Source organism: Dermacentor albipictus, chromosome 10, assembly GCF_038994185.2.
Source record: "Dermacentor albipictus isolate Rhodes 1998 colony chromosome 10, USDA_Dalb.pri_finalv2, whole genome shotgun sequence".
Taxonomy (NCBI): Eukaryota; Metazoa; Arthropoda; class Arachnida; order Ixodida; family Ixodidae; genus Dermacentor; species Dermacentor albipictus.
This window is the reverse complement of record NC_091830.1, coordinates 37,211,866-37,237,876: the sequence shown is the minus strand read 5'-3', so window position 1 is coordinate 37,237,876 and position 26,011 is coordinate 37,211,866. Positions and strand designations below refer to the sequence as shown.

The 26,011-nt window shown below is 47.3% G+C and overlaps 1 protein-coding gene across 2 annotated transcripts; it reads left to right on the top strand.

Annotated features, from left to right (window-relative positions):
• The first annotated feature begins 835 nt into the window (after positions 1-835).
• Positions 836-20,350, top strand: LOC135911897 (uncharacterized). 2 transcript variants are annotated; one of them, XM_065444249.1, is made up of 4 exons: positions 836-1,153; positions 16,858-17,171; positions 18,631-18,888; positions 19,913-20,350. In XM_065444249.1, exons 2-4 carry the CDS (start codon positions 16,858-16,860, stop codon positions 20,040-20,042), a joined length of 702 nt encoding a protein of 233 aa, XP_065300321.1. In that variant the 5' UTR covers positions 836-1,153; the 3' UTR covers positions 20,043-20,350. The 2 variants fall into 2 exon arrangements, with proteins under 2 accessions (XP_065300321.1, XP_070383590.1); XM_070527489.1 differs by lacking the exon at positions 836-1,153 and adding an exon at positions 14,956-15,065.
• The last annotated feature ends 5,661 nt before the right edge of the window (positions 20,351-26,011 follow it).

Below are 26,011 nucleotides of genomic sequence, written 5' to 3'. Positions count from 1 at the left end.
TCGCACCGATGCACGTGTTTGCGATATAAGATGCAAGCGACTGGAGTCTCACCCTGGAAGCGAGACCTCGACAAGTTGAACTGCCCGGGGCGCTCCAACTCCTTTGGTGCTCACTTCCACCACTTGCCAACGTTCGCGGCATTTCTCGGCGCACATCGGCCTGCGGACATCGGCTTTTCTTTTCCTGCGGTTAAGCTTGCTCGTCCCCGCGTAACTAATTCCCAACCCGAAATTACGCCGCCACAACCGAAACAACAAAGCTAGCCAATCTCTGTAGCTCGTTTTCTAAACCCCGAAATCTGCGCAACCGAAGAGGCGTGTCTAAACCCTTCGCCTCCGAGCCAATTTCCGATGGGAAGTGACACTGCCGGCGGCCACTCTCTAATTGCAACAAGCATTTTCACACGCACTCCGCGCATGCACACACATACGCACACATTGGTTTCTATCGGCACACCGAGAGAGCAGCAGTGCGTGCAGCCGTGGCGTGCGCGCGACGCCGAGGAAGAAAAGAAGCATGCCTGCTCGCGCTTACTGGCATCCGCTGTGCAGAGCAACCGCTAGCGGAGGGAGAGGGCAAGGCGGGCGAGCTTTTCGGCGGCGTGACCTGACTTGTAGGTTTCCGGGTCTGGTGCGGCCCGAAGAAGCGAAGGGAAGGAGAGAGAGAGAGAGAGAGAGAGAGAGAGGCGCGTCTGCCTTGCTCCCTTCCCTGCGTACCACCACCACCACCTCCACAACCGCTACGTACCCAACCCTGCAGTGGATGACGACTTCAAGTTCGAGGACGACCGCGCCGCGAGGGGGACGCGATGCGCCAGGAGGAGGAGGAGGAGTAACAGGTGGAGGAGGGAAGGTTGCTTCGCCTCTCGCCCTATAAAAGCATTCGGACCAGTGGCGCTGCCCCGCACAACAGCCGCAACCTCGAGCACGACCCAAAGAACCAGCAACCAGCACAGCAACAGTCACTGCCGTGCCATAGCGAACCACCCCCGGGGGTCCCTTTCTTTCACGCCGCTCGAGGTGGTCCTCCCAGGGTCTTCCTGACTAGCCCGGTACCTGATCGCGCGAACGAGAGGACACCCCAACATTCCCGGCGCATCCACCCCACCGACTTCAGATCTCAGGACTCGCAGACCCTGTTACAAGTTTGGAGGTGAGTGACCTTGACCCTGTATTGCGAGTATCGGTTGAAATTACCGGCACACTGGATGACCTTATCGTCAGCATCAGCCTCGACGATATTAGAGAGTACTTCTGGACGGTCCTCGTTGGTGGATTATGGCTTACAGTGACACTGGGATCTTATCGCCGTTGTCTCTAATGCGAAAGGCTTGATGCCCGCGGACGTCATTCACGGTGGTGGAATGGTCGCCCCTCGGATGGCACTGGGCCAGTTGACGGCAGATCTGTGCTTGGACTTCGGGACGTTTGCAAGTGACACGATTCAGTTAACGGTTAGAGTGGTCTCTGGGGCTGACGAGCAACAACCTAGATTTAGAGGGGAAAGATGTTCAGATGGTTTTCTACGCAGCCTTCGAAAAATGGTTCAAAGGGGGTGAGAATGGCTCTGCACAGTGCTACGGCATGCAAACGCTGGCAGTTCTTCTTTGACACCTACGAAATGGGATTAACATTGGCCTTGCTTCTCGCAATAGTGCTGCATATAAAATGAATTTCAGCTTTCGAATCAATTTCCAGTGATGAACATTTTGACACAATTTCCTTTGCCACAGTAACAAAAGGCAACGTTTGTAACCACCGTCGTGAAATACTGAAGGAAATGTCAACTCATTTGAAAAAGAGGAGAGATCCAGTGAGCTTGTGTGCAGGATGGTACCACTGACCGTGCAGTACATTAGTGTCCCCAGGGCCCTCACGGCAAGCGTATACTGGCATCAAGTGTCCGTAATCACTCGGCTGCTCATGAACTGCAATTTCTGATATGCCTCTGAGATCACTTGAGCCATTCGAAATAATGCCAGCGGCACTCATCTTCAGTTATTTATTGAAGACGACAGTATCGAAAATTAGAGCTGGTTGAAAAGGAGGACTGCAGAAATTAACTTGTAAACAAAACAATACTGATCGTGCAGGACCTGCCGCATATCAGCTAAGAACGAACACTGTAGTCCTAGACCTACAGTAATGCCAGAAGAACTGCCGCTAACACCCATGGAAGGTATAAAAAAGAATGCTGTGTGCTTTACTATTATCGGCAGGATTCTTGTTAAATCATGGTTGCCTCACTTTTGTTCACTGGCGTTAGAGAGGAATAAGTACTAAGAATGAGCCGCAAATATGTTCGGACAAAATGAGTGAGAAAGTTACGCTACATATTTCGCAGAAACTTTGGATTGGGCGGTTTGCTTGCGCAAAATCTTTTGTGTACATTAATTGCCAAAATGATGTTATACTGTACAAGAAAAAGACGATACTTTTTACTTGCATGCGTTTCCCTGCTGTGTTCATTAATTTCATATGCCGGAAGGTAATGTTACTGGGTGTTTGTCAACGTTGGCACACAACCTGTCCTTCGGCTCATCGCTGATTGGTTTCGCTATCAGGCTAACATGCAGTAACGCAGGCAATCAATGTCATATCGCAGTATTAGGAGCTCTGTCATGGCTAAAAGGTACTAGTCATGCTGAGTAGCGGGAATTGTAGTGAGATGCATTTTCGTTCAACGACAGGCTTTTGAACGTTTCTATTCGAAATAATGTGATACGACGACTGAAATAGAGATATCACAAGTGATATTTGATACTGCTACTTTGACAGGTCCTTTTTGTTGCGCGCACGTGAAAGAAAAAGAAAAACAAAGCAATTAGATCATCGAACACATTCGTTTTAACCAATAACTCACGATAAACAAGAAACTTGCACTGCTATCTTTGTTGTCAGTCTACCGTTTGCTAATATACCTTCTAATTAACAGAGTTAGATCAAATGCTTCCACCCGGATTAGACCAACACATCTCGAAGCACTAACGGTGCCAAAAGAGGCTTCCTGCATTTCGAAGTGACATTTTTTTTTTTGAACAAAAAGTTTTGCAGTGCACTCGCAACTTACAGGCAAGCCATCAAGAAGACACGACTCTTTCCGCGAGCAGTGGTCTATACGAAGCTCTGGGGAGAGATCTCTGTAAAACAGCTGAACTAAGCAACATGCTTTTATGTTACACATGTAGTTTTGTGTTACAGGAAGAAAGCATACATTTCCGGTGCGCGCATTCGGTTCTGTAGTTCGGAAGATATGAAAGGCTGTGTCAGCCGCGCAACTGAAAGGCATACATGAAAGCTGCTGCCGTCTGGTTATAAGGTGTTGCGTGAGTGTGGCTACCGTTGAAATGAAATACAATGTCCTCACGCAGGCGAACTTAAACAAATGAATCTGATGTTATACTTAAGATAGTAAGCAATCAACTCACATGTTTTTCTTATAGCACTGCTTAAAAACTGCGCGTATCACTTTAGCAACAGCTAAAGATTACTACTGTTAGAAACGCACGTATTGGCACTGATGCGGAGGGACAGTGGGCATAGATATTTCTTTCATTCTCACCAGCTATTAAAACTCTAACGAGAAAGCGATGAGACAAAAAAGGTGTCCATGATGCAAGTGAAAAGAGAGATCGTGTTAGTAAGTTGACAAGCATCATCGCTTGACGAGAGGAAATATATCTAAATGCTAAAGGACCATTGATTACTGCTCTTCGCACATGAGTTCTTCAGTGGAATCGTTCCGAGCTGTAGAAGTCATCCCATGTAAGATATAAGAATATAACGACATTTTCGCTATATGATTTACTGTTTCGCCGAGTTTTCTTAGTATAGGGCTTAGTTTCAACTACTAAGTAATTACCCAAACGTTTTGCTCAGAAATATTGTCCATGAACAACGAAGCCATGAATTTGAGTAAGATCATGTGGTAGAGCAGAAATACAACATTAGAACGAGCAGGCTGCACGTAAAAGCGTTTAGTTAAAACGTTTCATGATGTATTTGCTCGAGATGGCAGCGGTCTTCAGTAGGGACTGTGCCGACGAAAGCGAGCACCAGGAAGACAACATTAAGAACGATTTAACCAAAAAATATCTGCAGCTCATAAAAAAACAAGCAGAAGTCCAAGCATTTGCATTTCACATGCTGTGACTGCATTGTAACATCAAAGCTCCATGCTAAATGTATGTTGTAACGGACTGGAAACCAAGTATAAATGTGAAAGGGCAGCACCCAGAAACTGTAATGAAATAAATTCAGCAAGGTATTGCATGATGTTCTGCCTTTGCAGATGGGTCATGTCTGCTTTGTTTGACGGAGATGCGTACAACTGTTATTAGCTTTCCGGAAAACCTTTGAATGGCAGAAATAATTAAATTACGTCTTCGATTTTCGCTTGGAGCAATGAACGATAGAAATGGATTCGGTTCCTGAATAAAATAAGATTGCAGTGTTCTTGTCACGTTGCAAGCAAACTTGAAAAATATTTGTTCCAAATCAGCAATATGAGAAATATTTCACGTAAGTGTTTTTTTTTATGAAACCCGATATCAGAACAATGTCGAGAGTGAAAAGATCGATCAGAATCACATTAAGGTCCCATGCCCAAAATTATGATAGGAGCATAAGGTTCGTGCAGTGACTTGGATCGCGTCAAGTCGCGATTGGAATTATTACACAAAGTTTGCGAAACCATATGCTTGAGCGTGTAAAACTAGGATACTGTTGAAGTAGTTCCGGTAATTGGCCACATCAAAGTTCACTGACATAGTCAAGTGATCGCAACTTCATGACGTTACCTGACCGGATGAACTTTGTCGAACCGTTCACTAAAACTATGATTACAGACGTTTTGTCTACTATCGTAAATAAGAGGTGCATGCAGTTTGCTAAAGAAAAAAAAACAGCTTTGATTTTGCTGCATGTAACGTAATCAGAAAGCTGCGTAACTACGTCTCCTGGCACTCTGTTTTTCACTGCTCTAACCTGCTTACTAGGAAACGAACGATATCTGAATTTTTTCTCAAAGTACTGATAACAAAAGTTAAGTCCTGCCGCAATATACTCAGCGGGATTACCTACTCTTTAGATATGGCTGTCAGGTGGAAGATCGATGATAGAAGAAAATGGCCGGACAGGCAAGGAAAAAAAACTATTGCAATCGTTTCACTGAAATAAACAGAGCTTGCTAGGCAAAATATCCAGTATAGGAATGAACTCATAGTTAGCGTTACGGCGGAACGAAGTTAGCACAGCTTGATTAAGTATTCGCCAACAAAGGCGTTCGCCGAATCCTTTCCTTGATCCGACCATGTTCATCTATTGGGCCGGAATGACATCTTCTCTGCTCTATGTATCATCTACATAAACAGGTTAGGTTTAAGTACGCTGCCAGACAACGCTTTGACTGTTTATTTTTATTTCTTGGGTCTGCTATCGTTTGCATATACCCGTTTATCTTAAACCGCTTGGCAGGGCATACACAGGAGTAAGCCCCTGAGACATCCTGGAAATGATGACCTGTTCGCGTTAAGAGGCTTACTATAATCGCGGATTTATGCTCTTTGTTGGAATGCCGTCCTGACCTGCGCCTCAATAAAGCCTGTTTCGGTCGCGTGTCCCGCTTCCTGTTCGAACCACCACTGGCAGGGCACGTCAATGGTCAGTGGTGATAAATGTTGAAGAACAGGTTTGAAATCCGATATGCAAGTTTGACTTGAAGTCACGGTCCAGGCTCATGCATTGCTGCATCAACCTGAATCGCGCAACGTCACATGTTGCATGAACAAGCAAGGTTCATTCCTAATGGGTCGTTCACCGGGATTAATCAAAAGGCCACGCTTAACACAGACTCGTTGCTGGCAGCGCCATATTTGAGGGCTACTGAATCTGGTAGCCCTCTTGCGCGATGAATATGAACTGCTATGTAGGAACTTTATCTTAGCTTTAAGCTTAGCGGCCCGTTACTTATGTCCAATGGAAAAAAAGAGCAACCTCGCGGACTTCGCAGCCATCTCTCGCAAACTTAATCTCAATATCTACCTCTACTTTATCGCCTCAGAAAGAATTACAAATTGATATACAATTATCTTGAGTCGCGTGCGTTACAAGGAAGCGATAAATGTTGGAATGATATTTAGGTCTAGAAACACGTTTGATGCTACAGGTCACAAAGCTTTCTCAAAATTTGCTTGGGACCTTTACTTAGATCAAGCAAGCTCGATATCAATATGGATCGGTTGTGGTTCAAACCGGAACTTGTAGAAGACTGGAAACGATCTGTGAGCGAGACTGTGCCTTGTGTTATCGAAAGACCCTAGGGGGATCTGTTAGGCTAAAAACTTGTTGTACGTTCGGTATTCCTGGCTGCAAAGACATCACGTATTCAAACCGGGAAGTTTAACTAAAGTTCACCGAGCAAAATTTGGAGATACTTGTCATTCATGAACAGTCAGTAAAAGGTGAACAGTCTGATGTGACGGGAGCCGCGAATCTGCGATGTTGAGTTCAAATTCCGTTGTATCGAGGCGTCTAATGTTCGCGCATCTTCATTCCTGGTCGAAAGCGCCTCTCAGAATATGACGGTGGCCTTTTCCTCGACAAACAAGGTCAAGCACAGTACCTTAACAACCCAGGATGTAATATTCCCTCTTCCTGTTTGAAATAGAACGCGTAGGAACCGGGAAGGATGAACACTGATAAGGGCCGCATATTTGCGTTCGTACTTCATGACGAAATTTTAACGACTTGGCGGCATCTAAGACACTGCAGATATTGAATGGGTTCGCGGTTCTGCTAGCAAGATACTGTCGAAATTGGGTAGTCACCGAGATAATAGAACTGGCACATACACGTGGGAGACTTTAGAGTGCCCTCTCTCCCCCTTTTTTGTTCGTTCAGTGCTTTAAAAAACAGGAATTACCCAGGACGCGCACAGACACCGATACGTGAGTACCCACGATCGAAAGAAATGGCAGGCATGGTGGTCGCCTGCAGCGCAAGCAAGAAACAATAAAAAAAAAGCGGCGAAGATCAGACGTCGTCTGCTAAGGTTGCAGGCCGCCCCATGCAGACAGCGTACAGGTTTTACAAAGAGAATGAAACGTTAAGTCCTTTCGGGTATCGTCTGCGACCTTTTCGTTTTTGCTGGTTCATTACTTTGTGCTATTTTGAACGAAGGGCGACGTTAGAGGCGACGCAAGGCCACGAGCGCGTGCCTATAAAAAGAATAAAAGAGACGCAGCCGAAGAACCGCGAAGGAAAGACTAAAGCAAACACAAAACCGGGTCATCGCTCGGCGACCCCGATCCCGAAGGCGCGGACTGCGCTGACCTTGACCGCCGTCGCGGCAGCCATCTTCGTTCTCCTTTCCACCAGCTTCCCGTTGCCTTCCTCTTTATTTCGCTGCCTCCGCGCACCTCGTTTCTTTTGTTTTCTTTTCCTCGGAGGTTCCTAGTTGTGCTTTTGCGCTGAAGACGACGTCGTCCGCGAACCACTCCCTCCCTCTCCTTACCGCGTCACCGACATAACGGTGCGTCCAGGAGGAGCGGCGCCTTCTTGTTGCAGACGCAGCGGCAGAATAAGATCGGTTTGAGGGAGAGAAAGAAAGCGAGAGAGAGAAAAGAGAGTGGAGCAGCAAGGCATGGCAAGTCGGATGACTCTGGCGCCGCACCGTGTCCCTCATATGTTTTTTTCATTCCTTGATCGGCTCAACCCCCTCTTCCTGTCTGTGCTCGCGTTCTCTTAAGAAGCCGCATCGGCACCGACTTCAGCAGGGACGGCAGGAACAGGCAGCAACAACATCAAAACACCGTGTCTCACCTCTCCCCCCTTCCCCCTCCCAGTTGCTTGCTTCCGAAAGACCGGTCCGCGGTCTTGCTTAGGCGCTCGGCAATGGAAGCTCGCTCGGCCAGATTCGCACGAAGTTCTTCCCCTCATCGGAACGGAATGCAGGTCACCGTAGGTGAGAGGGCTTGCGCACTGGCTACGGCTACGGCACAGAAGACGACGGAATGAGAGGAAGCGAGGGGAGGGAGAGACGGTGTGCTCAAAGCAAGACTGAAGACTAAGATCGCACGAAAAAAAAAAAATGCCGGCCCGGCTCTTCCTCTCGCCAGGACAGGAACAAGCGGTTGTCCTCTTGCAGCGGCGGTCGTTTGGTGCGCTGTTTTTTTCATGGTCCCTTGAGTAACAATAACGCAAGCGCTTAAGACATGACCTCTTACTGGTTCTTGCGGATGTTGGAGAGCGCCTCGCGGCGTAGTCAGTCCGAGATGGCCTGCGCTGCCAGTTTGTAATTATTAGCTATGTGTTTTGGCTAACAGATTGGTCATTCATTCGTCATTATCACCATGCCACTCCCACCACCAATATCATTGTGATCGTCATCATCATCATATTTTAAGTCATGCACAATCGAGTCCTCTAACGGAAACTTCCAGTTGCCCCTCTACATCGTCAACCAAACACATTCTTACAAATTCACTGATCTCACGCTTAGTCGTAATCATCATCATCATGCCGCAATAATCGTGAAATGAATGTTTACTCCTCTCTTTGTGGTTACAAGAGAGAGGACGCGAGGAAAAAGCCGCACCTAGCAGCCTTGAAAGCCCCGTTATGCCTCACATGATAACTGTTGGCTTGGCGAGAAAGAGTTTAGGCCTCAAAGGTTTATACGTGATTGGAATCATTTGAGACACATTCAGAATTTCATCATGTGCATATTATATTTAACCACAATTATCATTTTTGAAGTTCATTGCGGGACCAAGTCCCATCACAAGAATTTCCAGTTTTGTCTGGTTCCGTCCAGCGGTTCCAACCCAAACATTCGAACTCCCCAATACCGTTCATCAGTGCGTCATACCCTCTGCCAAGATCAACCTTCCACCATAGGGCATCTCACGATCTGTGTCTTATGGCTTCGTTACCTTTACGACAATCGATTTAGCAACATTTGAAACCTGCGCATGCAAGATCCGCTGAAACAGTTTCTGAAAACACCTGGGATATGTTATCAGTGTGGCAAACGAACATGAAAACACAGGGCAGTGATTTATGTCAGGATGCCATTCTTTTGACAAGCATCACAGTCAAAACAAATGAATGGCCACGTCACTGACATGACGTCTTGTCTCCATATTAATCTGTTTGACGATGCTTTACCAAAGAACTGTGACAGCCTTTCCTTCACTTCTTATGCTCAGAGTTATGCGTGGAAGTTACGGACGTTTCACTTCACTATACTTCACTGACTGACTGACTTCGCTGACATACTTACTTCATTGACACTGACTTGTCCTTGACTGCTTCACTGGGCCACAGCGATCTCTTAGTCTGTTGCGATTCAGTGGTAAACGTTCTAACAAAAAATGTCGCAGCGCATTAAGAAACGTGTAGATAATTTAAGAAAGAACACGAAAAAAGAGTTTTGTAAGATTAGGAGAAGTCCAGTTTCTCACACATTTACAGCAATATCATAAACGAAATTCATATAACATTGTTATGCGGATTAGAAAAGAAAGCAAACATAGATGACGGAATTTCATAGCCGTAATCATGTGACATCGCGTCCTGTAATGCAGAGGGTTGCTAATTTGTGGACGTTATGTTCTAGCGCGGCACCGAATCCCTAAGTTCAGTTACCATCACACAGATTGACGATGATATGTTAGTCGTTGTTATCGTTGTCTGTGGTTTGGAATAGAACAATTTCACCATGAATCGCGTTCATGATATCTGTGGTGCAGGCTCTATAGCATATTCGAGAAGAAAAAAAAAGCAACATACACGTGAGCAACCATGGACCTACAAAATGATCTTGATGGCTTATGGCCCACTTCGCCTCACTTTTGAGGCAGCACGTCTCCTTCTGAAGTTAGGAAATTTCCACTTTTTATAGGAAATAACGGAAGAATCGAAAACAAGGTGATACCCAACACATGTAAGCGGCTAGACACGAGAGGTCTATAATCCATCTCATTAGCTCCATGTGGTGCCGATAAAGCTAAGGGTTGCTTCAGCCAAGGAAAGAGGACTTCAAGAAGGCTTCCTCCATCGTGCGCCTTTGATCGTTATCTGCGTGACAATGCCAGAACAGAAGGTTCACTGATCGATTAGCGGCATACAATGGACAAGTACTCCAGACTATCAGACCATCAGTACTATCAGAAATGTACACGTTACAGAAGAAAATATCTGATTACAGTTACTTGACTCAAAAATCTGGTTGGTTACAGTTACCACTCTCTGCCCAATGAAAGTAATTGAGGAAATACTCTAATGTAATCGATTACTTCTGCGTTAATCTCGTCCACACATTTAGTAACAATGCACAGATACCGTAAAGATAAAGAGCTGGCGTGGCACATTCGGTGCGACCTCCCTGCAGCCCTTCGTACATCGTTTATCTAACATTTTTATCTAACGTTTATTTAACGTTTAACTAACAATTGCTTTACGACAATTTATTTGGTCATTTTCGCTCGTTTTTGTTGTGAAAATATCGGCATGCGACACTGATAATTAACGTTTTCTTAGGCGAGTTGGCTCTTGCTGAATGACATGATACTGTAGCGAAAAAATCCCGAAATGAAGCATCAATGGGGACAGGCAGATCAGGAAGATAGACGGCCCTACTTGTTCGTAATTCTTTCCGTGTTTTTTTTTTGCGCTACAATGTGATCACACGGAAAACTCACGGATGCGCACGCATGGAACTAGCGCAGTATCGGAACATACGGACATGTCGCGCGCAAGCCTCTCGATGCTCCTGGAACTTGATGAAGACGCACTCTCGGTTGGGCTAATGAAAATATGTAAAAATAGTCTGCACAGGTAGTATCCTAGCAATACTGTCATGAGTGGCGGTCGCTATCGAGACGTATCAGCACCGCTTCAATTCGTCGGCCTACTCTGGTGGAGCTTTAACACGAGGAACACAGATATTGAGCTCCCAGTTTTTGCCTGCCGGAATTGGCTGCAGCATGGCACGATCTCGGACAGTTGTAATGTCGTCCCCGCCAAATTCTGCTTCCCTAAATTGCGTCAGCGGTTATAGCTTGTCTCGCAAACAAAGTAAGAGACTGCATGTTATTGGTTACATAAAACGTAATTGAATTACAGTGAGCATTAGCGAGCAAGGAATGTAATCGTCAAATTGCAAGAGCGCCAGAAAATGCCATTGATGACAAGAAAATTGATTACTCGTAATTCGTTAGGTACAACTCTGCCTGGCACGGAGGACACAACTGGCTCTCGCTGCTGATTGCCTGACACGAGTCCTAACCTTCGTTGTACTGCATGGAATTCCCGAAACGAAGTATACATAATCAATTCCATTTATTTTAGGAAATTGTGCATGGTTTTTATACCTTGTGGGAAGTCTGCAATATTCTGGCAGCAGAACGGCTTAGTCGCCTAATGAATACAGGTAATTTGCATGGTTGTGCTGCCGCTCCTTTTTCACATGGGGCCTAAAAGGGACCGTATAACGACGGAGATGCGATCGCACTCTAATGCTTGCGGGCATACCGTGACGACAGCTTCCGTTTCAATAGCGCGAAATGGCGAGTTCTTTATCCAGCATGTTGATCTTGCGTTCCTTGGTGCGGTTGCCTCGAAAAATATCATGCAGGTCCAACGCGAAAATGTCGGAGTCAATGTGAAGCGAATCTTTAGTTGAGCATTTACGTAAATACTACGCAAGTAATGGCGAGGCGCGCAGTTGTGTTTACTTTCTTCCCGTGCGACGCATAATTTTGTGCAGTGGGTGGTTACGCGTATAGGCATCCTGAAGGTCACAAGTTGTTTCCGTGGCATACACCCATTCTGGAGGATTAATTAGCCATAGACTAGCGCACGTCCATTGACCCCCATCGAACGGCTAAATAACAGTAAATCGAGCAAGCTGCTGAATATAACGTGCTATTACATGAACACGTTGGTGTGCCTTGGAGATACCTGTATGAGCTGACACTCTGTGCACAGTACTCATACACTAATTATTTTTTTGATGATGCGCCGAGTGCAGGTACGCTGCCTCGCACTACGTTGACTGTCAACGTACAAGGTTTATCAAAGCAGTTTGCTGCTTCTTGCATTCGTAGCACGTAGAAGCTTCGTGTATATATGTCTATATACATATGGTGGCGAAACCACGGATGCCATTCGTCGGAAAAGAGGCGAAGAAAAGGGTGGCTTCAGAACCTCGCGTGCGCCTGATGCTCTCGAAGGGCCGAGCGATGAGATGTGCGCGTGTTCAGAGCGATCGACAAAGTTACGCGTGGGCACTTACGCGGCATGTCGTATCAAACATACAAGAAAAAAGAAAACAAAAAGAGAAAACGTGAGCCGACCGAGCGAACGGTTCCCTAAAACACCTCGTTGCATGCCTACATAGGATGTGCCCACAGAGCTTGACGTTTATCCGTGCTACGCTTCTTTTGCCTGTAAACCGCTATACGTACAGTCCCGTTAGCCTGCTCGTGACCTTCTTATTTATGCGTATTCCTTCCTTCGCAAATTCTTGTACTCGTTGGAGAAGACGCCCGTTTTTTTTTATCTTTTTGCACTCTGGAGCCACGCGCCGATCCGGAACGGGCGTCACGGAGTCTTGAAGAACAGGCCCAAAAGGTCAGTTACGCGGATGCCGTTTTGTCCGGACTAGATTCCGCGACCGAGCCGTGTCGAAAAACAAACAAAAACAAAAAGAAAAATTATTTAAAAGAAAGATATCGGCAGCCAATGTGTAGTGCCGGATTTCGGGCACAGGATTTCGCATAACGATCGCAGCCTCTTCGGGCCCACCCGGATTTCCTGTATATAGCTGCGCGACGGCGTTGACGGGGGCCTTTGAAGAAATGTGTCAACGTGCCGCGATGCGCGTCCGGGAGTCCGGGTATCTGGGTCAAAACGCGACGTGGTTGGTTTTTCTTTTTTTTTACTCGAAGTAGTCTACCTTCGGCGATGTACGGGAGGAGCTGCAGGTGCCGAATTTTGTGTTGTGTCTCATTACGCGCTGAGGTTGGCCCCCTGACCGCGGCCTACCACTGCTCGGACGTGTCTTGCGATCGCTTTCCGGCTCTGGCGTCCTTGCGCGGAGGTGTGCCTCCAACCGGAAATAGTTTTCGGAGCACCTCATCTGAAAAAAAATTGAAAAAAGTGATATTTTCTATGGACTTCGCAATTCACCCAGGAATTTATTTATTTAATATATTATTTGTTATTATTTTTCAGTAGGGTCAGCCTCATGTGAGACCCGAGCAGGCGCACAGTCGTAATGCGCAAGAGATATGGTCTGTAGAGAAGACAAAAAAAAAGAAGAAAAACGAAGACAAAATAAAAACAGTAGCAGAAAATTTACTTCTACTACAGTTCAAATTGAATTATACAAACAGCAGTTAAACGAGTAATGAACACTACTGCTTGCAAGTACAGGCAGGTATATCAGTTCATAATGGAATCTTTGGTCATTATGAGTATGAATATCGGAAAAATATGTTCATTTTGTTTGCTGGTTTTTATTGGGTGGTGTGGGAGTTGAAAGGGCGGTTGCAATGTGGTGATCGCACGGAGACTTTGACTGCTTCTAGTTGTGTCCCGTATGCCGGACTGCGATAACTTTCGTCGTTGGGTGTGTGTTGAACACCTGGCTGCCAAATTCCTCTGGAGTTCCTGACTACGGCGTCCGTCGGTGCCAAGCAGTGGTTCTGGGAAACGCAAAAATCAATCAATCAATCAATCAATCAATCAATCAATCAATCAATCAATCAATCGATCGATCGATCGATCGATCAATCAATCAATCAATCAACATGAATAAACGACATTCTGTTGTTAATAACACAGTCCCTTTCACCCTGACCTATCGCGATGCAAACGATATGGCGCACTGTGCACAGTACCGTGGGGACACCGCATGGAACACCAGGAAACGTTGTGTGACTACAGCTCGCGCTTTGGCCTTTCTACCTGCATGCTTGTGTTATGCAACGTGTGAATGATCTTCATATGTGTGTATTGCATAAGGAAGCCCGCTTGCACCGTTCATATGGTATTTGTAGGCATCTAATACCTCACGTGCGTATCGTTCCGATCCTGTTCGTCCCGAATTGCATTGCAACCTCATGTGCCCATTCGGGTCTTTCATTTTTTATGCGATACTGTACATCTTAGACTACGTCTTGACTACATCATGACTACGTCTTGAACTAGTCTTGAAAAAATCCACGCAGAAACTACTCTGGAAGTTCTCTATGTATGCGTAAGCATTGTGCCACTTGCACACTTCCACGCAGCCTGGTGTCATCATCAAGGTTATGAAGCTTGATCCGACCGGTATATACACGAACTGCTACGGACGGTCGCGCAAGGTTAGCTGGTTAGGCAAGCAAACTACCCCAGGAGGCGGTTCCCGGTGCGCTGATGACGTTCCGACCATTATAAGCCATTATCGCTCTTTAGCGCCTTATGAACCCGCGTCGAATCATAATCAACCGCGACCAACTGTACTCCAGCGGAGGCTAGGTGTGGAGCGGCCGTGCAGACCCCTATCTTGAAAGCGATGTGCGATGGGCACACAGTGCGGCGAGGGCTGATAGCGTCGTGCGCGCTCTGTTCGGTGATTTGCAATCAGTGTACGATAGTGTATACTCGACGCGAGTACCTTATCAATGTAGTACCAAGAATTATCAGTGAATCGTGGGTTCCACTATACTGCGAGAACCTTGCCAGCACGTCATAATCACATTACCAGTGCAAGCTTTAGTTCTTCCAAGAGTCCGGATGATCGTTAGCTCAAGTATATTGATTTTGAAACAGTGTGCACATGTGTAGATGTTAACATGCGCCGATTTTCCGAGAGCAGCGCTACGCAGCCAAAATGCCACCGTACAGGCATTAAAGTGCCAGCGAGTAATCAATACATTACGATATACTACTAGAATAGCACTAGCTCACATTTATTGCATTACCATTTCATTATGTGGTTCATCGACAAGTCGTACGGAAACGTTCACTCAGTTACTTTGCTATGCAGAATTTAAACAGAGAAAGACTTTAACGTGAGTCGAACTCATTGGCGCAGTGCAGTGCCGATGCATTACCAGTGCATCGCCAGTGAGCTAGCAGCTAAGTGACAGTGCATTGCCAGTTTATAGCCAGTATAGTAATACAGCACTAGCTTCGCATTATAAGTATATTCGATGGTTCTTCTAAGCATCGTGCTTCTAAGCTTCTAAGTTCGCTTGCGCATTTTCCAACTGAATTGTCACGGAGGTTAGCGTGCGCGGAGTTCTTTGGAGCGAAGGCACCCGGAGACGGCACAATATAGTAATCATGGAGTGCTCGCAACTTCTCAAGAGTGCGACACGGAGTTGGATTACGTGCGCGGGCAAGCGCAGAGGAATAGCTGCGCAACCTGGCGGGCACACTAGGCATTCTATCGGGTGACAGTGGCATACGCGTCGCACGCATGAGAAACGCCGCGTCGCCAGCGTGAAAGGGATCCGTGGTCCGTGGAAAAGTGGGTCACGGGCGACAAAACGGTGTCCGGGTCTCCCGCAGCACGACTTATCATAAGAGCTACGATGATTGTGAGGGACACTGTCCTTGCTTGAAAGGACGAGTGTGCTTCGGGCAGCGCGACATTGCAGTCCGGTATGGGACGTGTTTGAACTTGATGCTCGCTTGGGCGATCTGATATTATTGTTTCAATCCGCTTCAGGCGGGCTGTGTAACTCGCACAACGGCCTGTAGTGCTTGGTTGGTATTGTAGAGAGGAATTGTAAAAGCGGACCTGAACATATCACGTGATGGTTAAAAGCAGACCACCGGTGGTGTAAGGGGTACCAGAGTGGGAATATGCAACGAAGCTTCCTTCATGGTAGACGTTCAGGGTTCGCTGATTACAAAGATGAATACAACGATAATAATGACGGTGAATGGGGAAGTGAAGTATGTGTAACTCTAACCGCGACCTTCATGCGAAACCAACAGACAACAGGCATCAACCGCTATGGTCATGAGGTACGCTGGCTTACACTCTAAGCGCCACATCTAGCAGGCATGCACAAATACCACAGAAAGTGGGCGGAATCCTACTCTCCACCGTTCCTCAATTGGTTGAGCATTGATCGTTTAATGTGGAAGATGTGGACTCGTCTCACACTGGCGTCGAGTTATCGTTTCGCCCACTTTGACTTTCCGTTTCCTTACCTCCTCATTTGAATTAAAGACGTCGGTTAATTTTCCCAATGCTTTCCTTGGTTTGCGTGTCTGCTGACTTCACGTGGTCGTAACTAACAAAAATCGGGCCCCTCACTTTTTCTTCTCTTTCTTCACTCTTAGAACTAGTTCTGAATAGGTCCCACTAAATGCAACATATTTGCAAAGCTGTTCCGCTTACTAAATGGTACCTACGTAGAACAGATTTCCTTGAGCGTCGACTCTTCCAACAGTCGAGTTTTATGCCACTGTTATTGTACGTTACTGTAGATAGTGCTCCCCACAGCTTCCGCTAAGTGAGCGAACACTTTTTTTTTTGCCACTGTGTTCCATTTAGTTGGCGCGGACCCTATGTCAAATGGTATTAAAATGTTCCGCTTACTCAAAATAATGCCTAACGATATTAAAGTAGAAGCACAGTCATAGTGACAAGAAGCTCGACTGCAGGAACAGCCGACACTTAAGTTCCGCCTAATGAAACCTACGTGGAAAGACACTGAGAGCACAGGTTCCACGAAGCAAGTTGAGCACATTGTCAAAAAAATTATTTTTTCACTTCTTAGCGAAACCCATGTGAAACGACACTGAGAGCGTAACCACAACCCTCAACTTTCCGTTCCTCTCCTACAGATGACGTCATCGTCGAGCAGACGCCTCCTGGTGGTGGCCGGAATCACGCTGTGGCTGGCCTGCCTGTGCGTGAGCGCGCTGCCTAATGAGACAGGCTCGAAGCCTGGCGTCACGGCCAGCGAGTCCGTGGCCGCGCCGGTCATCGGTGGAGCGCCGCCGGCGTCTCGGAGAGCACCTCGCCTCGACGAGCGCAAATTCAAGTACGACGCGGACCCCAAGAAGGAGCTGACGCAGTTCATGAACACCAAGAACTTGGTCAAGACGCTCGTCAAACTCGTCTTCGGCAGTGACGAAGAGAGTGCGGCCACGTCCAGGCAAGGGTGCTCTCGGCTTTTGATTGATTCATAGGATTTAAACAAGGCGCAGAAAACTAACACTAGTGTTCTTTCAATGCCTTACTTGAGCCTACTTTTTATAGAAGGGTTCATTATTTTTCACTCATTCCTGTGACGTCACGGTGGAGGCAAACTTCTTTTGATATCAGTGTCATTTCGGGAATTGTGTCTTGGAGCGCGGAGACATTGAGACCAGGGTTCGTGGGGTTTTGTGCATGAGAATTGTTCTGAATTATTTTAGCTTTGACTACAAGTCAGCAGGAGAAATTGGGGGCCCAAGCTCCAGTACTCGAAATTCGTCGCGGCCAAACAGCTGCCGCAAAACACTGATGATTCTGCAAAAACTCACTGTTGGGCAGCTTGAACTTACCCGCAAACGAATACAATGCACGGAATGCCTAAACACCGGAAATGCCAATGGCAGCAGCAGCATTCGTAACGACGTCTTGTGGCGGTTTGTGCAACTTCAAAGCGCGAAAAACTCCTTTGATTTGATGCCGTTCCCGTCATAAGAAAGAAACAAAAAAAAGAGAACGGTACTATAGTCACATTCATAGTTCTGCCTTTGCCGACGCCCTTACATCATAAATTTAGTAGCCCGTAGCCCATCCTTGTACTAATAAATGAGCACACTGTGTTTAGTCTCAACTGCACGAGATGGAGCCGCCAGCGCTACCGCTCACGTTTACGTCTCTGTTAACTCTTTAGCGAGTACGTATAACGTGTTACTTTTCACGAAATACCAGGTTACCAGGTACGCATACGTGGAAAGCTTAGGGTGCCTCGATAGTGCGTTTTGGTTAAGTTTGGTTAGGTGGGAGTGGGGAAGCGGAACTGGCACCGAGACACCCTAGAGAAGCGCACGTGAAACCACGTTGGCAGAGTGACCTTGCGGCGTAAAATTTAACTCTAGATGACACAAAGCTGTTATTTCGGTTGCGAACTAAATTTTCGTTAATTTCTGGTGTAAATCGTCAGTACATAGCGACATAATCGCCAACACACACACCTTTCTTCATTTTCCTTCAACACAAGAACGTTTCAAGCGCATTGTGGTTGAAGAAAGCATAACGATGCGTCGCTAGAGGGTCGCTACTGCCACGCAGATCTCCGGTAACCTCGTATTCCATAAAGAGCAGTAGAGTATTCCAATCTAAAGTTCTGTAATGGCAATACGCAGTTACGCAGGGCATCAATTTCCAATGAACTTTGGCCACCTGAAATCGCATCTGACGAAGCAACTACATAAGCAAAAGGATAGAAAGTTGGGCGAGTTGGAACGGTAACATGATCTTGGACTGTAGCGCAAAGCGACACGGACAGAGACTGTCCTGTCGGCTTCCAGTCTCGGTCCGTGTCACTTCGCGCTGCAATCCAAGATAAAACTGCACAAGCGTTTGCTTTAATTTGCCCCGCGATCCCTCTGCGCCGCCTTCAGGCAGATCCTGAACCTGCTGGTGACCGTGCTGGACATGCTGAAGACGACGTTCGGCAACCGCGCGCGGTCGTCCACGGCACGGGGATTCCGTGGAGCGCTGGACGACGCGGCGCTTGCGGGGACGACCATGCTCAAGGGCTTCGTCAAGTCCGTCATGACCAAGGACGACAACTGCATGCAGCGATACCTGTGCGAAGCCAGCCGGGACGCCGTCAAAGAAGCGCACGAGGTCGGCTACCTCGTGGCGCAATTCGGAGGGTGAGTACCTCGCTCCCGGAGCTCAAAGAGTCTGCGCAGCCCCTGACGCAATCACCAAGGAAGGCGCGATGGCTGTCGTGGACCCTTTCTGTGCGTCTTGTCGTTGGCCCAAGCTTGCGGGCACTAGTCGGCCATCGTGAGACGTCTTGTTGCATTACGATAATGAGGGTTATTGAAATCAATCTGCGAAGCAACGTAGAGGTTAGGTGGTCTTCCAGTGGCGCCTCCAAGTGTTGCTTCCGCAGGCGAGGTAATTTGAGCCGTTCACTGCAGGCTCGGCGTGGCTTTTCTGGCTCGAGACATCGCAGCGCGTGAAGCTCTACTTGCGGAGGTCGAACGACGGCTGTCGTGTAGGGAATGTACATGATTGCGTCATATGCCACGGTCGCCTGAGCCGATAAGACGAATAAAACAGGTACTACAGCAATTGAATGCGGATTTGGGCTTCAATACGCATCCGGATGCGTGTCGCAATGTTACCATATAAGCACAACGTCGGGCACAGCATACGTGCACTAAGTCATGAACACGCCTAAAGACTATGAAATATTTGAACTTGCAGTATCTAATGTTTAGTAAGACTGATGTATCGTTCTGCACAACACTGAATATTAGTACTTCAGACCATTTTTTTTGCCCCCATAAAAATAAGTTCTTTCACTAGTGTCGTAAGAGTGTTTCGCATGACAAAACTGACCTTCGTTCTCTCAGTTTGCGTCGACTGCACACGGCGGCTGCAGACAGTGAAGCATAATATGTGGGGGGTTTCTGTCAGCCCGTTCATTCATCGCGGGTGGCTTGAAATGCAACAAAAAACTGGATACTTTATTCCTTCAAGAAATAAGCCATTTCCAGCCACAGAGCAAGCGCTGCCATGACTGTAGAACAGTAATTGAACTGCTTAGATTGAACCACATTTGCTTTGACTGTAGGCTGTACGTTTGCGGGTATCACTATAAAACGCGCCTAGTTCTTCTTCGAAACACACTCGTTCTAATCCCTATTCCACATCTGCTTTTCTCAGGTACGCGGCAAGTTACGCACTTCAGGCCCAGAAGGCGGCTCCGATGACACGCAGCTACAACGCCACCCGGAGCGGCCGTAGCGGCGAGGACTGTTTCAACCTCTACAGCGCATGCAACGAGACCGACTGAGGGACAATCACACGCATCCGTCACCGGCCGGTACCGGTTATCATCGTTCCCATCATCCACCACCACCGCCACGAGCGCCCCCGTGTGTGTGTGTTCTTTTTTTTTTACTCCTTCCTGCAAGCCTCAGTTTTGCCTGTCCGCGCCACCCACGATTATTTATAGCATTCGCGAAAGTCGCACGACCGCCGCGCCCCCTATACCACGACGCTGGAACAACCGGGGCGGCAGCCGTGCACTTGTTCTGTTCTTCACCCGGTACTCTTATGCACAGCAGACGCACCCTCCGAGAATGACTTCATCAAACTCATTAAAACAACATTCAAAAAAGCTTTTCTGTGTCGTTCATTCACTTTGAGGGAGGGCACCAGTCATTGCAAGATCATCATCGGCATCATCGTCATGATCATCGTCCTATTTTTATGTCCACTGCCAGGGCGAAGCCATCTCCCAGCTATCTCCGATTACTACTGCCTTGGCCAGCTGATTCCAATTATGCCTGCAAATTTCTAATTTCGTCGAACAATCTCTGGCATCCTCGACTATTCATGCTCACATTTCCATGGATGAACTAGGCCACCGCTTATTTGTCCTACGCATTATGTGGCCTGCCCAGCTTCATTACTTCTGACATGCTATCCAGCCCCGCCCTACCGATTCAGCTCGCACTGACGGACAGGGGCCAGGAGCTGCTGGAAACATATGGGTCCCGTAACTAGGGATTGGTGGTGCCTGCGTGCACCACCGATTTATTTCGGGCCCAGCAAATGTTGCTTCATCATCATCATCATCTCGGCTAAGGTGGTCAATCATTTGTTGCAATTCATATCCAGCGTTTCTGAAGAGCGCAGCGTCGTTTGAAAACCGTTCAATGGGTATTGTGAATTAAGTGGGTACGTGAACCGAAATGTAAGAATGTTTCACAGAAACACCGGCGACTTGACCTGCGAGTGGTGAAGTTGAGCGAATTGAGCACGGCATGGCTTGAGACTATATCTTTGTAAGAAATGCGATGCGTTTTAGTCCGTAATCCCACGCTCTGAATTTGAGAGCCCGTTTGGTAAGCAAATACTACAGATAGAACCCGACTGCCGATGACTGTTTATGTTCATGCGAGATAATTTTGATAAAGACTCGTCCGAAGAATTGTCATCCTCCTCCTCACCAGTGCTGCCACAGGAGCTGGGGCCCTGGACTGAAGGCTCCGCCCACCACGGGGATTCACTTCTCTCCGTGTTAAATCAAAATAAAGCCTTCTTCTCTCTCACAGCCTCACCAGTACCATGGGCACGATCTCCAAGAACATGATGGGAATCAGTATCGTCATGATGTCCCTGTCATGGGAGGTAATGAGCATCGTCATAATCCTTTACGTTATAGAATCATAATGGTCACGGCTATTACAGCGCAGTGCCATCGTGTTACGTTACTCTGATGCAAGCATTGAGTGCGCATCAGACTAAAGTTACTCGATGTCTCCGTCGCCCTCTGGAGGGCATCGGGGCACTACACATCAGACGGCACTATGGTCTGAAGTCTTAGTGATACTATAGTATCGCGAAGACTTCAGAAGCTCAGATTCAACAAAACAACTAGGGGTAGGCAAAGTATTGATCTGGCATTTGAAATTACACCGTAGTCGTGTGCATTCCTCCTTGTAGCGATGTGTACGCAGCACTTCTGCGTTAATACTAAGCGCGTTTCCAATCATGCGAAAGAAGTTTGTTACTGGGCCTCGATACCACGCTCCTCCGGCGCTGATATCAAGGCACCCAAAACTTTGTGGAATCGCAGCGCCATCCATGGAGAAACGTCGCAAGTATGTTTTGCGATGCGGTGTTGCAAACCACGCAGGCGGGCTTCCGGTCTTTCTTTTACGACGCCTCGTGGCTAGCACGTCATTGCAGTATCATTGGAAATGATGACGCAGATAAGGCAGCTCGGACGTCAAGCAAAGATGACCGCTGCGTCGCCATTCTTCTCTCCAGGACCAATGATGAGAGACAACTTCGCAGTACCACGCACGCTCTCCTTAACGGAGGTGAATACCGCACACACAAGGCGCACAATACTGCACAGACTAAACGTTTCACTGCAAGTCAGACCTCCACTCGGACTGCATCGACGCGAAGCGTCGTGTATCGGTTGTGGCTGGGAGTTGCCTTCACGAAAGCTAATTCAGCACTAATTGGAATGACTGATAGTCCTGCATGTGATGTTTGCAGATGCGAGGAGAACATTGACAACTTACTGTGCCACTGTCCTCAATTTCAAGTACAAAGACAACCTTTGTCCAACACATTGAGTTAACTAGATGATCGTCCTCTGAGTAAACAGACAGTACTAGGGCACCGTCCCCACCGATCATCGGCTCAGAAGGCAGTGAAGGCACTTTTGTGCTTTCTCTGAACTTCTGGTTTGCGCGAGCAGCTTTGACTCAAGTACTGTCCGTGCACGTTTCTATAACCTCTCTGCCTCACTTCTCCCTCTTTTCCTTCTCCCTTCCCCCAGCGTAGGGTAGCCAACCGGATTTTGACTGATTAACATCCCTGCCTTCCTTATATCGCCCCCCCCTCTCTCGCGTGGTTAGTACACATAGAAGCATAGAATATCACTGGTTTTGACATAAGGAAGCGTGTACCTCATAACTCTTGAACCTATATATATATATATTTGCAACTGACACACGGCAGGGGTAATTGAAGGCGGAGGAAGCATTCGTCTTCTATTTATAAGGTACTGTGCAAATGCTTTGCGCGACAAGACAATACAATGTGCCGCACAAATGTTCTGGGAATGAAGCGCCGCAAAGTATTATATTCTTCATAAAAAGAGTTGTGTCTGATAACGATATCTGCCGAAAATGCACATGCGTGCTTATGCTTGGCGGGCTGATGTTGTGTTCCCAGAGCATGCGCAGATATCTTCGTTTTGTCGTTTTCCTTCTTTTCCGCCGCAGTACGACATTTCAGTTGATAGTCGGTGTTTGCGCTGTCCTCGTCACTCTCTTTGCATCCGCGTTTTCTGTACGCCCAACTTTTTAGACCTTGGGCTAAGTTGTCGGAAGCAGCCGTGCTATTCGCCACGGCCCAGGACTTATCGCAGACATAAATTACGGCTTGTATTGGGGCGCTTCACGTTAAACGCTTTTCACTGATCGTTGTCGACTGCAGCTTACAAGTTAAAGAGGTAAGGTGATTCAATTTCTCTTTAACCCTTTGTAGTAAATTAAGAATCTTCCATCAGTCAGTAAGATAAGTACTATAACTTCTTACGAAGAAATAAGGGCACCAGTTCTCGTGCACCTCTTTAAAATTTGACGATGTCCTACATTCCGGAAGAAAAACGGGACTAGAGATTAGCCAGCGCTCTGTCTTGTTTTGTCTATTCGGTTGTCCTGTCTATTGCGCAAGAAAGAAACCATTCCATGCAAGCATAAACGGTTCCTTATATGGTATCAATTGTATGAGTTGGCTCCTTGGTTTAATGGTTGGGTGGACGAGAAGCCTTTCGGGAACATTCTGTCGTCCTTATGCATCAACCTGGCTCGCACAGCCATCACCCCTCATAGGCAGTTTCGCTACCCACCCCAGTAGCCGTGTGGCTATGGCATTGCGCCGCTGAGCGTCAGGTCGGAGGTTCGACCCCGGCCCCGACGGCTGCATTGCAACGAGGACAAAATAAAAAAAAAACGAGGCTCGCGTACTTTGATTTCGGTACAGGTTAAAGAAAGCCAGGTGGTTAAAATTAATAGGGAATCCCCCCCACTATGGCGTGCCTCATGACCACGGGGCGGTTTGGCACCTGAAGCCCCAGAATTTAATACTTTTATAGCAGCTTATCACTCGTATGTACTGGGCTTCGAAAAACCTACAGTCATGGTTCGAACACTTCCCGTGGGAGTGTTGTAGCTTTGTTGAGTTCGCAGTAGCACGAAGCGAGTGGGGTAGGCAGCCACGATATTGTAGATAGTTTGTCGATGAAATACGTTGTGTATTCTGGACGAAACACGGCGCTATCGCAGGCGTGATGTTTGAAAATAATTATTTCCTGGGTGCTTTGTTTTTGAAAGCTTATCATTTTCAGTCCGATTAAAGTAGCGGTTAGTAGCAGCTTTGCGGTGAAAAAAAGAACAAAGGGTTTTTGACGGACTTTCGAGGCTTTGCCAGCGCATCTTCAAGGATTAAAAACATCCTGATGCGTGACACCTCGAAAGCAGGACGCTATTTTAACGAGCAAACGTTTATATTATTCTATCACACGAAATATTAAAGAAGTGCTCGCTAAGCCTTTTTCACGTAAACCATCATCAGCAGTCAACAGAAATAAGATGGCTCCATACCAGAAATATGCTAATCGGATTGGATTCACTTGAATCTTGGCTTCCATAAACCACGGGCTCAGATACACCAGTAAAATTCACTGTGTTTAGCCGAAAGCCCTACCCACGGGTTTCCTAACACTCTAAGCGCCACTTTCACGTTCAGGAGTTTTAAAGTATTTTAAGTACCACTGTACGAACCCTAGACAGAACGTGAAAGCACACACACACGACGTATGCGGACGCAGATTTCAAAGGTTTATTCCGGAGCCTTCACGTTTACCTGCTGTAAATATCAATCATGAATAATTTCATTTGCTTGATGATTATTACTATGCGAACGAATTTTAACGCTTGTCTGCAACGTTAGCCCCTTGACGTTTCCAAATAAACAGCTCGGATGTAACGAATCAGTACTTGTTGCTGGCATAGTCAGTTCGCATATATAGTCACGTTGTCGGGCGGCGCTGAGGCCCGAGACAGTAGCCAAAATTGTGAGCAACGAAAACTAACTCGTCAATGGGTGAACTTGTGCCCAGGAAGTACAAGCAACAGTCAAACACAGAGATAGTGGCGAGAGCATTCCTCAATCGTAGGAACCGGATTCTGCAGGTCTAGCGCGTCGACTACTTATGCGCGACTCGTCGAAGATTACAGCGTAATGGGTGTCACTCGCGTGACCTCCACAACTCGCGTCTCGCACAAAGTCTGTTGGCACAATGTTCGACCGACAGCATATATAACCGCAACTATCGACGACGACATGCGGGCTCCCCTTCAGCCGAACGATAACTTCCGCAGTTGTTAGAAGGTTAAAGAGTGGGTCGCCGGAGAAAGGTTTAGCAATGTACGCGCACCAAAATACTTGTTGCGGTGGAATAGCGCCGAATGTGTTATCGCACCCTGCCATATTCCCTGCGAAAAGTGAAACCGTCTGCTACGAATAGGCTTAGTTGCGAGTGACCCTCCTTCCTGTACTGTTCTTCATATTGTTCAGCGTCCTACAACACCACAACAAAACCACTCGAAGTCAGTACCCGCTTACATCATTTGTGTGCCTGCGTGTCCTGTGTATTCACATTGCAGACACTCAGTGAAAATAGGTATACACATGCGTTCATTTGAAGCAGTTGGACCAACTAGGCTGCAACCGACCGCATGAAAGATGCTTCCCAACCTTCGCCCATGTTTTCGCGATGCAATAACACCGCCAGAAGCAGACGTGTCTACGAGGTCTCCGCAAATTTGCACCTGTCTTGGAATTTGTGAGCACCGATTTCTTTGTACCTCTCTCCCTCCCCCAGGAAAAGCCACTCAGCAGCTGAGACGGGAGCGACGCGTACAGGGAAAGAGGAACCCGACGCTCCTTCAGTGCTCTCGATCGAATTTTTCGACAAGTCGGGAGAGAGCAAGGAACAGTAACCAGGATGGGGAAAGAGAGACGCGCGAGTTCTCCCCAACAACCCCCTTTTTTCCCCCGTGCTCTCGCGCCTCCCCCGGTTGCCATGACGACAGACGGGGAGCCCCAGTCATGGCGGCCGTTGTGTGGAGAGACGTCGGCCCGACGCAGGCTCCAAGATTCCGGTGAGTAGTGCTCGGCTGCTTTCCCTTTTGCTTCCCGCGCGATTGAGCAAGCGTTCTCCTCATGCGC